This window comes from Falco cherrug, chromosome 9 (genome assembly GCF_023634085.1).
Source record: "Falco cherrug isolate bFalChe1 chromosome 9, bFalChe1.pri, whole genome shotgun sequence".
Classification (NCBI taxonomy): Eukaryota; Metazoa; Chordata; class Aves; order Falconiformes; family Falconidae; genus Falco; species Falco cherrug.
In genome coordinates this window covers 18,628,960-18,646,431 of record NC_073705.1, presented here as the reverse complement: position 1 = coordinate 18,646,431, position 17,472 = coordinate 18,628,960, and the positions used below count along the sequence as shown (strand labels likewise).

Here is a 17,472-nt window from a genome sequence, read left to right as displayed (position 1 = left end):
CTGCGCGGGCCCGGCCCGGTCAGGCCTACCGCTGCGGCCTTGCCGCGGGCAGAGGCCACGAAAATTAATGTCATTTCTCACCGCTTCAGCGTGGGACGGCAACGTGATACTCCTCAACAACTCCGGTCCAGTGACAACTCCTCAAAACGCGCATCCGCAGACGTGCTTCTGCAGCCCCTACGTGACGGCGGCGCGCAGCGCCTAGCCCGGCGCAGGAGAAATCACGGTTGTTACAGGCAATTCCCCTGGAACTTAACTGCGGCCATATGGAAACATTCCTTGGTGCTGGAAACGCGGCTGGATCTGCCCTGAGTTGCTCCTGCACCTGGTGTCTGCCAAGCCCTACTACTGCTGAGGCGCATCCCCGCTCCCGCAGGCTGCTCCTGCCGCCATGTCCCGGGCTGGAACTGGCAGGTGGCGCGGAGTTAAGGCAGGTAACAGAAAAAACACAAAAGGTAACACAGGGGAAAAAAAGGCAGTTAACAGGAAAAAAAAAATAGAGGGCAGTAACACAGAAGGCACAGCTGCATGGTAAGGGCAGGGGTGCTGACAGATTTCTTCACAGCATGAGGGACAAGGCAGACGTAGAGCTGAGCAGACAGACACCGGGGACCTAACATACTCAGGCGCTTGTCATACAGTAGTCACAGTATAAATAAGCCATTTTACCATGGTATCGAGGCTCCTTTGGGCACCAGCAATCCCCCTTGTGCACTGGAGAATGTCTGCAGTAACAGTTTTCTTCCACAGGAAGGGTTGGTTGTATGCTTGGAGTTCTCTAACCACCTCTATAATGCCAAACCAAAGATGCTGGGAACAATTTTTTTGCACAGGGCGTTGCTTTGGACAAAGATACATTCCACCTCTTAACTACAGACATAAAACCCAAAGAACTCCCCTTGCCTCTGCCTAGTCAAGGAAGTTAATAAAACATTGGAAATTTTGTTACCTTAAGCTAAATATTACCAGATCTTCACCAGAATATTCTCGGTATCATTAATAGAATATACTGCATCTGCAGACAATATATTCTCTGGTATGTCTCATTCTATCATTATTTTTGTGTTACTTTTAAAATAGTATTTTCTTAGAGTCCAATTTAAAGAGTACAAGAAGACATTTTCAAATAAACAAAAGAGAGCTTTTGGCCCTCTTTAGGAGCCCATTCCTGTATCTTTAGGTCTAAATTCAGTTTATCTGGAAGTTCTAAAACATTTTGGTAAGAGGGATGTTTCTCTACTCCCATTTTTTCAGATGGGACAGGAAACAAGCTATCGTCGAGCTTGGCTACCAGTGGAGAAGGAAGCAAGCTGACACCTTCAAATTAGGCTCGAGAGCTTGCATCCTGCAACTCTAAAGATTAAGAGATCTTGCAAATTCAAGACAGGGACATGAAGTACTTCTCAGTATACCAGTTCACCTGAGGTTCAGCAACTCTTAGGTTTGCCTTTTCTGGTTACCCCTACTGACACCTACTCTTCCCTACTGCATTTGCTGCCATGACTAACTAGACTTGTACAAGAACAGTAACAAGAAAAAAAAAGACACAAATACTAGGACATAAGAGAAGCTGAACTGCACACCCTGTAAATCAACCTCCCTTTTTCTAAATTAATTAGCTAATGGTGGCAGCACTTTCAGGTACATTCACCTTCAAAAACTGATCTCTCTTAAGTAATTCCAAGAAAAATGGGGGTGGGAAGAGGAAGGGAGGCTGAGAGAGAGAAAGGCAAGCTACACAAGGAGAATTGTAATAGCTTCCTGTCCGTTACTGCTGTCTGCATTATTATTTCCTTTCCTGGCATTCAGCCTGGGATTAGAGCATGAGCCAAAGACATTCCTGAGCAGACAGAATGAGGTACGTGATGGTGTCTGCACACATATGCAGAGGTGTCTGAAGCAAGACGCACACATATGCAGAGGTGTCTGAAGCAAGACGCACACATTTGTTTTAAAGGTGAATGTGGAACCATAGAAGAGGCATGCTACTCAACAGCCAGGTCACTCTATAGCCTGTATTTTGTACAGCTGATGGCTGACACAGAGACACCAGTGGGTGGGCTGGAAGCGCCAGCTTTAAAGGGACAGTCAGAAACCCAATTCCGTCGACACACTGAGCAGTGAAACCCGCAGGTGTTCCATTGCCAATGCTGAATGTACAACTGTAAAGAACACTTAAAAATCTAACTGCATTTACAACTTCTTTACTTGGATCAACATAGTTAAAGCTGAATCCTAGCCTACATTTCTGCTAGTCAAAACCAAAATGAATGATAGAGATTAAACTATTAGTATTAGATTTGACAAGAATCTATCACAACTGGAATAAGGGCCAGTTACGATGCTGCAGTAAATGCCATGCCACAATTAATACAGTGCTATCAATGCTGTAATAAAATACACCCTTAAAATGTGACTGTTTTCTTAAATACATCTTTTAAGAGGTGAGAAATTACACCATGGATTCTTTGCTTTATGGAGTAACTGTGCAAAACCTTCAGGCACTGCCTAAAACCCACTTAGGGAATGAGACTAAGAAATCAGTTGAACTGGGAACAATGAACAGGGTTGATATCCATGTCTTTCTGAACTGCTTGAATCCAGCTTTCAGGTAAATTCCAGTATATTCACCCAAGTGTACTGGTTTAAGCCACGACACCACATTTATCCTGAATGCTCCAGTTCTCTTCATACAAAATCATAATGCCCTCACCTACCACAATTTATTCTTAGCTGTCTCACCCTCACCTCAAACTCCAATTTAATTGGAGATGCCTAGAAAGTTAAGCACCCCCACTTCAACTCTAGTAGTGAAACTAACTGGTTTGCTAAGATTCCAGTCGATTCAGATTTACTCCTGCCTGCTGAGCTATTGTGCTTGGACAGTATTAGCACTTAATGCACTTATTAGCACAAGTGCATTCATTAGCACAATGACAGATGCAATTTCTGTTCTGGTATGCCACCCCCTGCCCCACCTCCAATGCTGGCCTGCCTTATCCTGAGTTGTCAGTCAGGTCAGCCACCCTGCGTTATTCCATCCACCTGACTAGTTCTGAGCTGCCATCCCTAATCTCTAATTCCCAGATCTACTCAGATCCAGCCCATTTCCACTACAAATTACCTGATGCCTCCTCATTTGCTCAGAGATGCCACAAAGCATCGTGATCTGCTCTGATCCGTTCCAAGATCCCCAGAACTATCTTTAGCTGAGATGCTTCAGCATTAGATGGGTCTTTTCTGCGGGAAAGAATGCATGTAACAGCATACAAATTAAGATGCCAGTCATGTCGGAGCTCTGGAACAAATCCTGCAGCTCCGTTCTTCTCCACCTCCCTAATCCCTCTGCAGGGCCATGTATCTCTCACTGCCAGATCCGAGACACTGAATGATAAGAGAAGTGCAGTTTGTTAAAGCCTGACACAGGTTTTGGCTCAGCTGCTCCTATCACTAAAAGGATTTTTTCCCTGATTAATTTCGACCTGTCAGTAGAGGTCTCTGGGCAGAATGAAGGAACCTGCCATCCTGTTTGTTTCCAATTAATACAACTTCTCAAAAGGTGCCTAGAGATCCATAACAATCTTAATTAAATCCAACCAAATGGATGACAACTGATCATTAAGGGAGCGGCTCTCTCGGGACAGTGGCTGAAGAGTGCGTATGGCGGGATGGTAAGGGAGGCAGATGGCTGCTTGTCTAACATGGCAAAGCCTGCTTAAACAGTGATGTCCCCGACGGCTGCGTGTTGATGCCATTTATCCTGTTCCCAGTCCTTCAGGAGTTACTTGTTCTTCCATGCCGGTTAAAACTACCCACTGTCAAGGTGCAAGAGGGGCATTTCTGCTGCGATTCTCCAGCTGCTGCACGTTGCAGACCTTTTCCAGGTTTTATTCTTCTTTCCCTCTAAACATACACATCCATTGTTGCTTGGCTCTCATTCTACTTACCATCACAGAGGACTCGGAGATCCTTCAGTTTGAAAATTACTACAGTGACAGAAATAAGAGAAGGCAGTTATTTTTTCATTTGTAGAAATGACCGATGTTAGGTATCAAATCAGTAGTCTTCAGTGGGATTATATGCTTCCTCTAAACATTGCACCCCTTGCTAAAGGGCAGAAAACACAGACTACTAGCTCAGTATATAAAATAGCCAGCTTTTTACTGAAAAAAACAGGCAGCACCTGATATCACAGTTTTGGCAAGGGAATGAGAACTTGAGCTTCTCCGATGCAATGAACTGCATTGCTAGATTTTTAACCTTCTGTCAGACAGTTGCTTCTCCTCTCTCCCTTCTCAGAAAGCGTAAACATGTCCTAGCTTGTCAAGTCAATTCTGAGACACAGCATCCATATAGAAAATCTACTAGTGTGTCATATGAGCAGCAATGAGGAGACAGCTATTTTCAGGACGTTAACGTTAGTGAATAATGCTATCCTGGCAACTTTGAAATCCTCCCTCTAGTCACACAGTAAACGGGCAAAACGCATGACAAGCAGTGAAGTGACTCACCCTAGTTAGCAGAAGTCTACTAAAGGGTTTACAGAAGTAATCTCTTTATCATCGTCAATATTTGTAACTTCACTAAAATTCCAGACTAGTCTCAGTTGTGTGGTTTTTATGAGTATGGGCACCTGCACTGTAAGAATGTCATTAAGAAAGATGCTGCATATACAATGCTCAGACTGAAAAGTGTAAGCCTTCCAGCAGTCACAACACAAGTGATGACGTTCAGCCATGTAGCTGGTTTGGATTTAAAGCAGTGAAATGAGAAATCCAGTTGGTAGTCAAGAGCAGAAACCAGAAACCTTTTCCCAAAATACTAACAGTTGCTGCAGTGACCTTCCTCCTTGTCTGCATTCACATACTCGCATTAGTAGGAAGACAACTAGGATCATAAATTAAATTCACTTTGGCTAAGACTAGCAGTAGTCTTTGGACGTTATATAGCAATCCTTTCAAATGCATCATTAGGTTAATTGTATACTCCTCAAGGGTATGAGACCCAGCTTCTCCTCCTGCCTCCTCCAAATAACAGGAGAGACGAAAGCAAAGCCCTGGTGGCAGAACCACCTTTATTCAGCATTTTGCAGCCCTTGCTGTGCAGAGAAGCGGTTGTTGTGAAGGTCAGTCAGCAGCTGGGAACAGAGCTGCAAACCCAACTCCTGCGCCAGCTGGGGAGGATTCCCACCTCTCCCGCCCTGAGGAGTCTGCCTGGCAGCAACACAAGCTATTCATACTAAGCACTGGAAGAAATATTTCAGTTTAATCCTTGTGCACCATGTATAATAAGTGAAACACATTTAGTGTATTAAAGTAGGCAACAGACACACTGTTTATAAAACACAGACATATCGTGACATACGGGAGACAAGCGAGTGTGATCTATTACCACAGAAAAAAATGCAGGTACAAGAAAAACACAAGGCTTGGGTGAGCGTCATGGCTGCAAGGAGCAGTAGCTGATACTCATTACCTTTTGAGAAGTTCAACACCAGTAAGACTGTAAAAAATAGTTAAACCTAGGAAGGCACTAAGCAGCCATAAGAGAAAGCTATTACAACTGACTCCTGTCTCATAACTACAAACTGAAAGTTGGCATTTGAAAAACTCAGACAAAACCCACAGAATATCTGATAAAGTTACTTTCATATCTGTGCTGCTTTCATACCGGTGTTAAGAAGGGATGTGGCAATATGAAATACTGATGCTTGGCAACAGTCATGGAGCTCAAAGCAACAGTCTTCTGAAGTACATACACATAGCAAAAAAACTCAAACAAAAAAACCCCTGTAGGACTAACAAAAAACTTGTTGACTGGCGACTGCAATACACGCAGCGCAGACGAAGAGCAGTAAAGGAACACTTGGTTGGGAACTAGCAAATCAATGAATCAGGGTCCCAAAGAATAAGTTTTTACCTGGTGTGCTAGCTATTCTGAAGTTTGTACCACCATAGCGTCAATGCTGCTGTTAGCTGACAAACACGCTCATTTTGCCGAGCGGGAAGGCAAAGTGAGGCTTTTGGACATCGCTCATCGCGAACTAAGCAGGTGCTATGATACACCTGCTTATGTTGGTTCTTCCTCCTGTTATTCCTGCAAGGGCAACACCTTAAGTGTAGCACGTCTCATTTTGGGAACAGCAAATATTGTAACAAAGACCTGGACTTGGTTATAAATACCACACTTCTAGAAAATCTACTTAAATTACAGGATAAATTAGCAAAAGCAGAATGTGCTAGTACCAGGTTCTTATTTCTTATGTTTAGTACAAAAAACAAGATCAAATTTTCTCCTCCTAACTATCCCACCAAACACTCGAGTAAGAAAGGGTTTTGAGATACAACTAATTAGAGAACCACACAAAGACGACTGATTTTCTATACAGAAACATGAACTGGAAGAGTATCCAAAGTAAATGAAGGCATTCATTCAAACAATCTATTTAAATATCACTGAACTGTTCAGTAGAAATTGATACTCAGAAGCAAAGCAGCCTTCATTTGTTTTATCATAATTTACTTCTCAAGCACATTGTGGCCACTTCAGTCCTGAATACACATATTTATAATCTTAATCTGATATGAGTAATCCACTTTGACAATTAATTTAGATATATTCACTTAGGCATTCATGCCTCCTGATAACTAAAAAAAAGGGAATGTAAACTGCTGAATGCATTTTAGCTGAAGAACCCTTTGTTATTATTATTACAGAAGAGACAAACCAGTTTTCTCCTAAAAAACCCAGGTGAAATCAGTGTATAGCGTGTGCATTTTCTACATTTACAAGAATCAAGTGATAGTTATGGGTCTGAAGTCTCCTCTATCAAGATGCCCCGATTTTAACACTGTGATATTGTTGTATCACCTGAGAGGTAAACATCGAGATGCGTATCATTACCTATACTGATACTATACCTATAATACCGTATCTGCAACATTATGAATGGGAATTTGAGGGGAAAAAAATGAGGCTAAGTGATCCATCCACAGCACAGCAACAGATAGTGACTTAATCAGGGACAGAATGTAGATTCACTGCTGTTCCTAACTTACTAAAAGGCTTCAGACTTCCCATAGCAAAGCATTAAGTGCCTTAAAAAATAAGATTACCCCACAAACTCTAGACTTTGATCATCAACATTATGTCTTAGGCACAGATAAACTGGCTATTTAGTCAGTCATTACTTCTGAAGAGGGAGGAAAAAGGGAGAAATAAACCACCATTATACCATTAGCGACATCACTGCAGTGTGGCCGTATTTTCTTGTGCTTTGAAACCCCTGACACTAAGTAAATTAGTCTCCCTCCAGTGCAAGATCAATTATTTCAGAAAGGTAGCCAACATGCAGGGAACAGCGGACTTTATCTGTAAGTGATGCAGGCTATGCACAAGGAAGATGTGTCCACGTGTCATCACATACTTTTAGGAACTCCAGTCACAGACCAGGATCATACTTGTGTGTTAAAATTTGGCAGAGACACAAAACCATCCCAGTGCACCCGGTTCTGACGGTCCACTTCAGCATAGCAGGACTGCAAGGGTTGCGCCCAAACTGCAGAGACCACTGGAAAGGCACCATCGTTACAATGCATTTGTCTTTGCAGAAAGCAGCAGATAATCAAAAAGAACAAATCAATGGCCTCTGAACTGCTACCGTTGAGGAGATAACAAGAAGTCAAGATTACAGCTGGAATTTCAGATCTGATGAAAACTTAATAGAACCAAAGTGTACTAATTTTACCGCAGTGCTGCATAGTACCAAGTAATACACTTTCTGGTGTGAAATACTTTGTTGAAATTTGTCAGTCAAATAATCTAGTCTCTCATCCCACTGTACGTATCACCTGGCCAGCTAGCAAAAGAGGAAAATTAGGCAGAGCACGACCTGCCCGTAGCTATTCAGTTACCCTGAAAAGTAGGAGTAATTTGAAGCATGCTTACTTGGGGAGAAGAGACTTTATTGCTGCAATTTCATAAGGCACAATTGCTCTCCACAGACATTTGTACTTTGTAATTCCTTCACTGGAAAATCTATTTGTTAACAGCAGCTAAAAGTAGACCTTAATGAGGAGAATAAGTGACTGATAAAATACTTATAAAAAATGATTAATATTTTGCAGATTAAAAAATATCCCTGAAATAACTTAGGGCTTTTGAGCAAGAGTCTGAAGAGGTGTTCCTGTGAAGTCATATAAGCCACAAGGAAACTATACCAAATGCAAAAGGAGAGTAAATTCCTCTTTTGCCCTACAACTTGACACCTGCCAGTCAGGAGTGGCTTCACCCACAGTGCTGAAATTCAAATCAAAGCAGCTGCTAAGATCTCCACTGCTGAAATCCTGTCGTAACGGAAACTTACTTCATGCACCAGAAAAAAAAGTCTCTGCAAGAGTTCTTCTATTTCAAGGCCAACATCTGGAGCGAGATAAGAATGCTCAGGGCTCAACTTTCAATGCAGTTTCCAAATCGAGCTCTTGCAAAGATGGGTCAGTGTTGCCTCGTCCTCTTGAGAAAAATCTCATGCATATAGTCCCAAAATCTTCCCTGATGTGACTCATTGCGATGAATCATAGCAGTGAGGGCCTCGCCCTGGTCAAGGCTTTGCCAGTAATCCTGCAGCCACATCTCTTTCCAACTGAAACAAAAAAAAGAGACAGCAGCATAAACTATCAAAAACCCTAAATGTTCTGCAGCTGTAATAGCACTGAAATAAATTTTTTTTTTGTTTCACCTAAAAGGAAAACAGGCCCAGAGATGGTCATAACAAAGTATGTTCTTACTGTGCCATTGTGCTCAAAGTTATTTAAAGAAACTTGCCGTGAAAATTCTTCCAGAAAATGTAAGTTCACATATGTGAAGTAAGTTCACAAATGTATATAACAGCCTAATAATCAGATTTTTTTTTTCTTTTTTTCTAGATAAATCATTTAACAATTAGGGAATGGCAGCTACTCATTACAAACTCAGGTTATACAAGGCAGAGACAAAAAAAAAAAAAATCATTGTATCCTTCAGCCCTGACTCTATCTCCAGATTAGATGGTCGAGTACAGGCTTTCTGTTTTTCAATGCATACATTCTCAAGCTTTTCATAGCACACACTACATCACTGCAACTTTCAGCAGTTCCCTTCCCATTCATCACTATGTGGACTACTTCTCTCATTTGTATTATATCAAGGTATGGCAATAATTTATTTATTTCTTCTCCATTGCATCTGCTACCCAGCCATGTAAGCCCATCACAAATTCTGGAAAGAAGGGCCAAACATCAGGGGGTTTTTTTGATCTGTGCACATGAGTTACCCAATACATGTTAACTTACAGAGAGAGCTTTTCGCTTCTTCTCCCTCCCAATCACAGAGCGAAAGTGCAGTGCCTTCTGCATTCACTCTATACACCGTAGATTAAATCCAGCATGGCTGCACTGCCCAGAAGGAAACCTCACCCACTGCTCCAGGAAGACCAAAAGAAACACACAACATGTCATAGTTGCTTTCTTTGTGGAGCAGCATCTTCTGTGGTCAACAGCAGCATCTATGGTGGGACATTTCTGCAGCATATGCCAACAGAGAGCTCAAAATAAAGCTCTTAACATAGATTACAATGTGAAGGATCATAAACAGGGGCTTACTTCTGCATTTAAAAAAAATAATCTGCTGAAAGGTTCCTTTGTAAAATGCAGCACTTGGCCGTAGTGTGAGATCACACTGCTTCCCAGCTAAATTCATCAACCTTTGTTCAAGGACTGCCAACGTGAGTTGCTTGGTTTTTCCAGCACTGAATAAGGCACACGTTAGGAAAATGAGTATACTTGCATTAAGTACTAGACACAGGACTTAAGAGGCAGTAGGTAACAGAAAAAAGAAAATGTTTTCTAGCTGAACTCATACGAAAAAAACACTGAAGGGAATTCCAGTATTCAAGTGAAGACTTTTGCCAGAAACATTAAATAAGAACACTCTGGTGTTTTTCTTTTTACATTGCTATTATTGGTTTTTAAGAAAATAATTTCACACCGATTCTGTAACTTGGAAAAATCTGGTAGCCCAGGATGAATGGGACTGTACAAATACCCTGAAACTACCAGCTAAATACACCTGAAACATTACTACCATGAGATCCAGATCTGTCTTTAATCCTGGCTGGTTACTGGATTCTATTCCAAGAGACACCTTACAGTGTAGATGTGGCAAATCTGATACACTTTTAAGCTGGTTTTTCTCTTGTTGTAAATAAACTATGACATCAACATAAAATGGCAACTAGCAAAACTGTGATGGTTTCAAAATACTCCTTTATCAAAGGCACGCTGGCTTCTCATTTCTCATGCCACCACAGTGAAAACTTGAGGTAACTGGAAAGCTTAATCTTACAGTTATCCTCTCAAATGCCCCACTTTCGGAAAATGAATATCAATTAAAGAAATCAAACATTTCTCTTCACAAAGGTGGGAGCCCAAGATTAATTGGAGATTGTGGTACCAACTAAACAGCTATTCCACTCACCAGTAGCACCATGACTCACTATTTTCTGTACAAAGCAGCCAAGAATTCTATAGGTTATAGCGACTGACCCATAACCTAACACATAGAAACGGTTGTTCTCCGACATTTCTTCTTAAGCTCACTTGGGTGTGAAGCCCAGAAGTCCAAATACCAGTGAGGCTGCAAGCGTAAGGATTTAGTAACCACATCTCCACACTTAGAGCTAAAGGACAGCAAGGTGAAGGTACAACAGTGTGCTCTCGCTACATATAGCTACAGAGTGAGAGATTCCAATGCAACAGTTCTGTCAGTTCAGCGCAGTTGTCAACCCTAAAAACAAATTACACCTGGGAATGCAGGTTACAGAGCATGCAGATTGCAATTGCATACTTGCTCTAAAAATATATACGCTCCAGTTGCCTTTGTTGCTCTGAGTTCCAGAAGCCTCCAGGACTCCAAGTCACATCGTATGTTTGTAGTCAGACCTTGTATGTTGCATATAGCCTATCAGTTGTAACCCCACCAGGCCTGTGTCACGTTTCCACATTAATGTTCTCTAAAGTGACAAAATACACAGTTGACTGGCCCTGTAGACAGTCTTCTAAACTGATCAGACTGTTGAGATAATATCATCAAAGTCTGACAAAATATAACCACATTTCACTAATGCTTTGGTGGCAATTTTAGGTTACTGTTGTGCCATTTCAAATTCCAAGTAACCACTTTCCAGTTTGGAGATAAAACTGGTGAAAGCTCAGATGCTTATGGGATAGGAACCACTGTGTATCTCACTGGAGACCCCTTGATCATGCCTCGGCAGGTACAGGTGTGTGTCTTTCTAACACTGATAGCAGACAGTGTAGAAGCTTCCCTGGCATAATTTTTCCTGACATGTCTACAGACAGGGGGAGAATAACATACTGTGGTTCAGTGAGTCATGGAAACTGCCATGGGATGCAAGTGTAGCTTGGATTACAGACCAGCTGTCCAAGACTCCTTGCTGGTGACCACTGCACAGGATACGAGCACCTGAGCCCACCAGGAAGCAGCCTAGGCACCCACACTGGGCCTTCAAAGGCATTTCTCTGGTGCCATCTGCTGCTCAAGCAAAAGAAAATCTAGGAGAAAGCAGAGAATACTCTGATAGATAGGGTACTGCACAGTACACTATAAGGAAAACACACATTTTGCTACAAAGAGTGAGAAAAGCTCCAATGAATCAGCCAAGCAACAGAAAGCGAAGGATTATGGACCCCTTTACTTACTAGCGCGAGTTTCTGATTGGTCAATATGAGAATTAACTGTAATATGAAAAATGCTTCTTAATGACAGACGTTACAAACATTTTGTAAAATAGACATTTCCTAAACAACCCGAATAACCTCAGGCTTATTTACCTTTTTAAATTTCAGTTGGCCGTTTCTGAAAGCATCCACACATAGGATGAAGTAATTCCCCACACTTACAAAATTCTTCATACTTTTTTGTGGATGGATAACCTCATAAAAAATTGTTAGTGCTTCATATCCATGTAGAACTTAGTTCTGGGTTAACTACTTGAAGTGATGGATTCTACATTTTCAACACACTGTCCTGCTAACATTTTAACACGCCTAAGCATTCAATTCCTTAGTCTAGGAAATTATTTACAAAGCTGTAAACTGATACAAACTGGAATAGAGTATATTGACAACTTCTTTCTGGACAGTGCATGAGATTGTCCCAATATTTTCAGAAAGTCATTAATTTAATACTACAGCAGGACTGACATCAGCCCATTGAAATCTTAGGGGACAGCTACGAACATAGGCAAGGTCTGCTGCGGCGGAGGGTTCATCTTTGTGATGGCTGGCTGGTGGCTTTTAAGAAAGTGAATTGCATGCACCTGAGTAACTGCCTATGATGACAGAAATTGCTGCAGGTAATACAAAGAAAAACGACAAAGCTGGGGGATCCAAACACGTTACACTAGTAATACATGCTACAAAAAGTGCACCTGTGATTTATGGACTGCAAGAACCCTTCCTTCTAGCAACTGCAACTTCAAATGCGGGCAGTGGCAAAACTCCAGGTGTGGGAATCCAAGCACAGACTCATTTTGTACAAACACATGTATATACGTCACACAGACTGTGAACAAAACTGTGTTGTGCCTGTCAGAAGCAGCTGCCTGAGGGTCAGCACGGTTAGTTCCCTGCTGACAGACTTCAGGGCAGCTCACACTGAGCCGGGCAGCGCTGGGCCTGGGAGATTCCAGCAACACCAGCAATCCCTGTGCGCAACAGAGACAAGAAGCTGCGCAACTGTCCTTGGTCCTGTGTGGTCCCTCTCCTAAATAAATGTGACGGCATCCTTCAACACAAGCCAGAATCTTGTCACACAAACTAACAAGTCGTCTTATAAAGTATTCTGGGCGAGCATTCCGACTTCTGAAGCCAACAGGAGTTAGCCAGGCCTGCGCCATTCCTGACGCAGTACTGTATGGAGGTACGGAGCATCCTTCACCTGAGGGCTACAGAGTGCTTTCCCACCCCGCCTCCAAACAGAGAGGCTGAGGTAGACAAAGGACACCAGCACTGCCCAAGGGCACAGAGCATTTTAACAGAACATTGTGAGGATCTCATGCTGCTCATTCCACCACTAACCAACACCACCACCCAAGCATCTCTTCCACCCTCGAGCATCACGCCGTACCAGCAGAGCTACCGTAGCACCCACAAGGCAGAATATAAAGTGCGACCGGAGATGTCTTAAGAGATCCCTTAAGTACAAAGCATGGTTAAAAGTTACAGCTGCTATTATTTGAAGGGTTTTTTTCCTTCAAAAAGCACATTATCGGTACCTTACCTGTCTCCTTCAGAGAGGTCTTCAATGCTTCCAAACCCGGGGGTTGGCATAGGACATCCCATGTGCTTGAACTGAGCTATGCGAGGTTTGGGAGCTGGAATTTTCCCGTGAGACTTTCTGTGTTCCTGCTCCTCTTTGGCCCGGATGTTCTCCCTGTCACAGATGAAACACTCGAAGCCATTCAGGTAATTGGGCAGAGTCATGTCATTCACACCCCACTCCCGCCTCTCCAAGCTCTCTAGCAAGAACTGGTTTTTGATTCCACCAGGGTTTTTATACTCTAGATACTTCAGATATTCCTCTCCATTCTTGTCCAGGAAATCAAGATACTTTGCCAGCTCTTGGGGGCTGTCAAAGTCATCTATCAGAATGATGGAGTGGTTGTTTGGCATCCAGTCCCGCACAGTTGGGGAGCCTCGGTATACTGGGACAGCACCCAAGTGCATGGGACGCCACAGCTTCTCTGTCATGTAGTCGTCACAGATGGCATTCTCCAAGGCCAAGTGGAACTTGTACCTGGCGATAAAAGTCATAAATTCAGAATCTTCTGTCGTGGCTGTAGAGGTGTCTCGCAGTCGCTCACTGGGAAGGTCACGGTTATGCAGGCATTTCCCATAGGAGTCAACCTAAAACAACAACCAGCATCTTTACAAAGGGATTTGTTTGCCCGCAGCCTGTTTTCAGAGCTTGTAGAATTCCTAGCTTTGATCAGTTCCTAGCTACCTTAGTTTAGCTTCCCTTTTGCTCCAAGTTCTTTCCCTTGTGACTATTCCTAGAACTCCAGTTCTAACAGCTGTAGAGAAAACTGAGTGCTCAGTTTCAAAACCAGCATAATGATGCTACAGCTTGGGGCTGGGGGGGTGGGGGGTGGGGGAGCGTGCAGAAGGGAAGACGTCAGCCCAAAATGTTTTTATTACCAGATAAATCAGAAACTGAGAAGTAAGGAAGGGCATTCAACTCTCTCTATGTTAACTTAAAACTCATCTTTCTACTTAATGGAGATCCAGTACTTTTCCAAAAAGTTATTCCATGCAGTTCCTGTCAGTCTCAGCAGGCTGGCCAAAAAAATCCCATTTGTTAGACTGAGAAAAATTGATGCAGGGAGCAAAAGGAATGCTGTCCAAAAATGAAAGACAACACCCTCGATCTGGAATCTGCCTCATACTTTGGTGGTACACAGTTGTATTTTAAGAATTCTTTTCTCTTTGCTTTGCTACCGAGTACATGCTGAACTTCCACAACAAATGGATCATGACCAATAGAAACAGCAGAAATAACCAGGAAAAATGTATTTTGGATAATGAATAAAAACGGATGCTTTTTACTTTCTATCTACGATCCCTCTGAGTTTTTAAGAGACAAAAGGCACTGGTTTTTTCTGCTTGAAAGAAACTACGTTATTTCAGTTTCTGCAGCTTTTCCTTCCCCTGTACTATACTGCTGAGTTTTTAAGAGAGAAAAGGCACTAAACTTCTTTTTCTGCTTGGAATAAACTACATTATTTCAGTTTCCATAGCTGCTTCTTCCTATCTACTACCCTTCCAAATTTTCAAGAAAGAAAAAGCACTGAACTTTTTTTTCCTGCTTGAAACAAACTATGTTGTTTCAGTTCCTGCCGCTGCTCTTCACCAGCTGTGCTGCGGCAGCACAAACCGCCACAGAGGCGGGCAGGGAGCAGATTCCCGGGACACGGCCTGTCCCGGCCACATGCCTGCACTCCTGGGTGGGCGCGGGGCTCGCAAGCGGGCAGCCCCCCACCCCCAGCGCAGTGGCCAGAGGCATCAGCGCTTGGCCTGCAAGGCCGGGCTCGTTCGGGCCTGGCCCGGCCGGTGGCTGATCCCGAGCGGCCAACTCTGGACCAACGCCTCCCACCAGCCCAGCGGGCCGGGAGCAGTCTGCGCCACGCTTCAGGAAGGCACGCCACGCGCTCCGGGACAGCACGCCACGTGCTCTGGAAAGGCCTCTGGGAAGGCAGGCCATGCGCTCCGGGAAGACGCACCACGTGCTCCGGGAAGGCCTCCGGGAAGGCAGGCCGCATGCTCTGGGATGGTGTGCCACGTGCTTCTGGAAGGTGTGCCATGTGCTCCGGGACAGCGCGCCACAGGCTTCTGCTGCTAGCACGCATGCTGTTATGATCCGCACCTTGGCCAAAAACTGTGACAAAGGAACCCTGTTGCAAAAGGAGTGGGGGAGCCGCGGCCCTCTCGGCGTACCTGGATGTACTTCATCAGCTCACGCACGTAGCGATCGCGGTCGGAGGGGACGTCGCAGTGGGACTGCAGGTAGAGCACGGGCGCGTAGCCCCGCCGCCGCCACTCATCCTTGTGTGCCAGCGGCACGGCGGGCCCGCGCAGGTAGCCGGCGGCCGGCAGCCACTGCAGGGTCAGCGGGTAGTCGGAGTGGCGGCGGAAGGTGGCCGTGTAGTTGAAGAGCCCGATGCCGGGCGGGTGCGAGAGCAGGTAGTTGTTCATGGGCGACTCCTCGTGGAAGAGCGCCCAGGCCTGGTGGGGCAGGCGGGGCAGCGGCGCCTCGTAGGCGCGGAAGTCGGTGCCGTAGAAGATGAGGGCCCTGGTGCGGCGGTGCCGCGCCGCCCGCCGGCTGCGGGTGGCCAGGCAGGAGCCCCGCGGGCAGTCGATGCGCTCGGTGTCGCCGGGGAAGTGCGGGAAAAGGCTCCCGCTCCACCACAGCAGGATGGGCAGCGCCCGGTTGCGGCGCGTGTCGTTGTTGCCGGGGCCGCGGTAGGACGCGGCAGCCACGAAGGCCGTGCCCGGCGGGACGGCGGCCCGGGCCCAGCCCTCCGCCCCGCACTGCTCCGCCGCGCCGGCCCCGGGCCCCGCCGCCCCCCCCTCGGCCTCCCCCACCGGCCCCTCCGCGGCCAGCGCCGCCGCCGCGCCCCAGGCCAGCGCCAGCCACAGCCCGGCGGCGCCCCGCCGCGCCCCGCCGCCCGCCATGCCCGCCTCAGGGCCCCGCCCCCCCGAGGCCCCGCCCGCCCCCCCCGAGGCCCCTCCTCCCCGCCGCACGCGCCTCCCGCCCCCGCTCGGGCGCTGCCCCGGCCCCGCCGCGGCCCGCAGGGGGCGACAGCTGCCGCGTGGGGAACCTTAACGGGGGCTGGGGGGTGTTTGGGGGTGTTGGTTTTTGTGAGGGGGGGGTGGTTTGGGGTTTTGGGGGGTTTGGGCGTGTTCGTTCTTTTTTGTTTTGGGTTGTTTTGGGGGGGGCATTTGTTTGGGAGATTTTTTTTTCATTTGGGATTTGTTTTGATTTTAATTTGGGGTTTTGGGGGTTGTTTGGAATTTTTGTTCTGTTTTGCTGTGGGGTCTTGGTTTGGTTCTGGGGGCAGTTGGTTTGTGGGTGGGTTTTTTTCTGGGCCTTTTCCGTTTGCCTGGTTGGGGGTTGGTGTTGCTGCTTTGATGGTTTTTCTGCCACCTGCGTCTCCCCGCAGGCTCCCCTCCCGCGCTGCCCCGCGCACCCCCGGCCTCCCTGCGGCTCAGACACTCCGGGAACGGGAACCCGGCCCCGCCACGGAGCCCCCCCAGGAACGGCAGGATTGCAGTGGCGGTGCCACCCGCTTACGGTTCAGTCCTTAAAAGCAGCTCCCCCTGCCCAGCGGCCCAGCCTGCGACACGGGCCGTGGGCCTGAGCACATTCTCAGTCGTACAAGGCCCAGGTGACATGCGGAGCCTTTTCGCTTTCCCTCGGGAAGCTCAGCCCTGACATGCTTGGGGCACAGCGGCACCCCCGCCCCCGCTGCCCCCCCAGCCCCTCCACCTGCATGCTGCAGGGATGCTCATGGACACAGGCCCAGCAAGGACATTCCTCCAGGCCCGCACCCACAAAACCAGCCGCCGGCACAATTCACTCCTCAGTTACCGCAGAGGATGCACGAGGCCCATGGGTAGCGCCACGCAGCAGTGCAGGACAGCAGGTTCTGGACATCACAGACATTGCGTAGGAGAACCTCAAAAATACTCTACAGCAAACTTGGGCGTTGTTGGATATTAGCAATGTTTGTCTTGTACTTTCATACAGGTTGTTGGAAGGTTATCAGCAAATCGTACAGCATCACTGTTCCAGCCTACAGCCAAGTTATACAGCCCGTTCACACTGAAACTTGTTTTTGCAATTGGTACCCCCCCT

General features: G+C 46.0%; 1 protein-coding gene and 1 long non-coding RNA gene across 4 annotated transcripts; one reads left to right on the top strand and one right to left on the bottom strand.

Annotated features, from left to right (window-relative positions):
• Positions 1 to 128: 128 nt before the first annotated feature.
• On the top strand, positions 129 to 2,416 carry LOC129736763 (uncharacterized). The gene is made up of 2 exons (XR_008733812.1): positions 129 to 1,890; positions 1,923 to 2,416. It is a non-coding gene; the product is annotated as an uncharacterized LOC129736763 (long non-coding RNA).
• FUT11 (fucosyltransferase 11) lies at positions 2,002 to 16,296 on the bottom strand. 3 transcript variants are annotated; one of them, XR_008733811.1, is made up of 5 exons: positions 15,552 to 15,947; positions 13,339 to 13,964; positions 8,366 to 8,641; positions 5,920 to 6,096; positions 2,002 to 3,986 (listed from the first exon to the last, which is right to left on the bottom strand). XR_008733811.1 is itself a non-coding variant. In XM_005443890.4 (3 exons), the coding sequence occupies exons 1-3, from the start codon at positions 16,287 to 16,289 to the stop codon at positions 8,494 to 8,496; spliced, it is 1,512 nt and encodes a 503-aa protein (XP_005443947.2). In that variant the 5' UTR covers positions 16,290 to 16,296; the 3' UTR covers positions 6,479 to 8,493. The 3 variants fall into 3 exon arrangements, 1 of the variants encoding a protein (XP_005443947.2); XR_008733810.1 differs by having other exon boundaries at positions 2,002 to 6,096; XM_005443890.4 differs by lacking the exons at positions 2,002 to 3,986; positions 5,920 to 6,096 and having other exon boundaries at positions 6,479 to 8,641; positions 15,552 to 16,296.
• Between the last annotated feature and the right edge of the window lie 1,176 nt (positions 16,297 to 17,472).

Excerpts from the sequence above, each read along its gene's own strand:
- FUT11 (XM_005443890.4), bottom strand. The coding sequence starts at position 16,289 with ATGGCGGGCGGCGGGGCGCGGCGGGGCGCCGCCGGGCTGTGGCTGGCG. Across the intron at positions 13,965-15,551 it reads AGCTGATGAAGTACATCCAG|GTTGACTCCTATGGGAAATG; the intron begins GTACGCCGAGAG and ends TTGTTGTTTTAG. Across the intron at positions 8,642-13,338 it reads GACCTCTCTGAAGGAGACAG|TTGGAAAGAGATGTGGCTGC; the intron begins GTAAGGTACCGA and ends TTTTTGTTTCAG.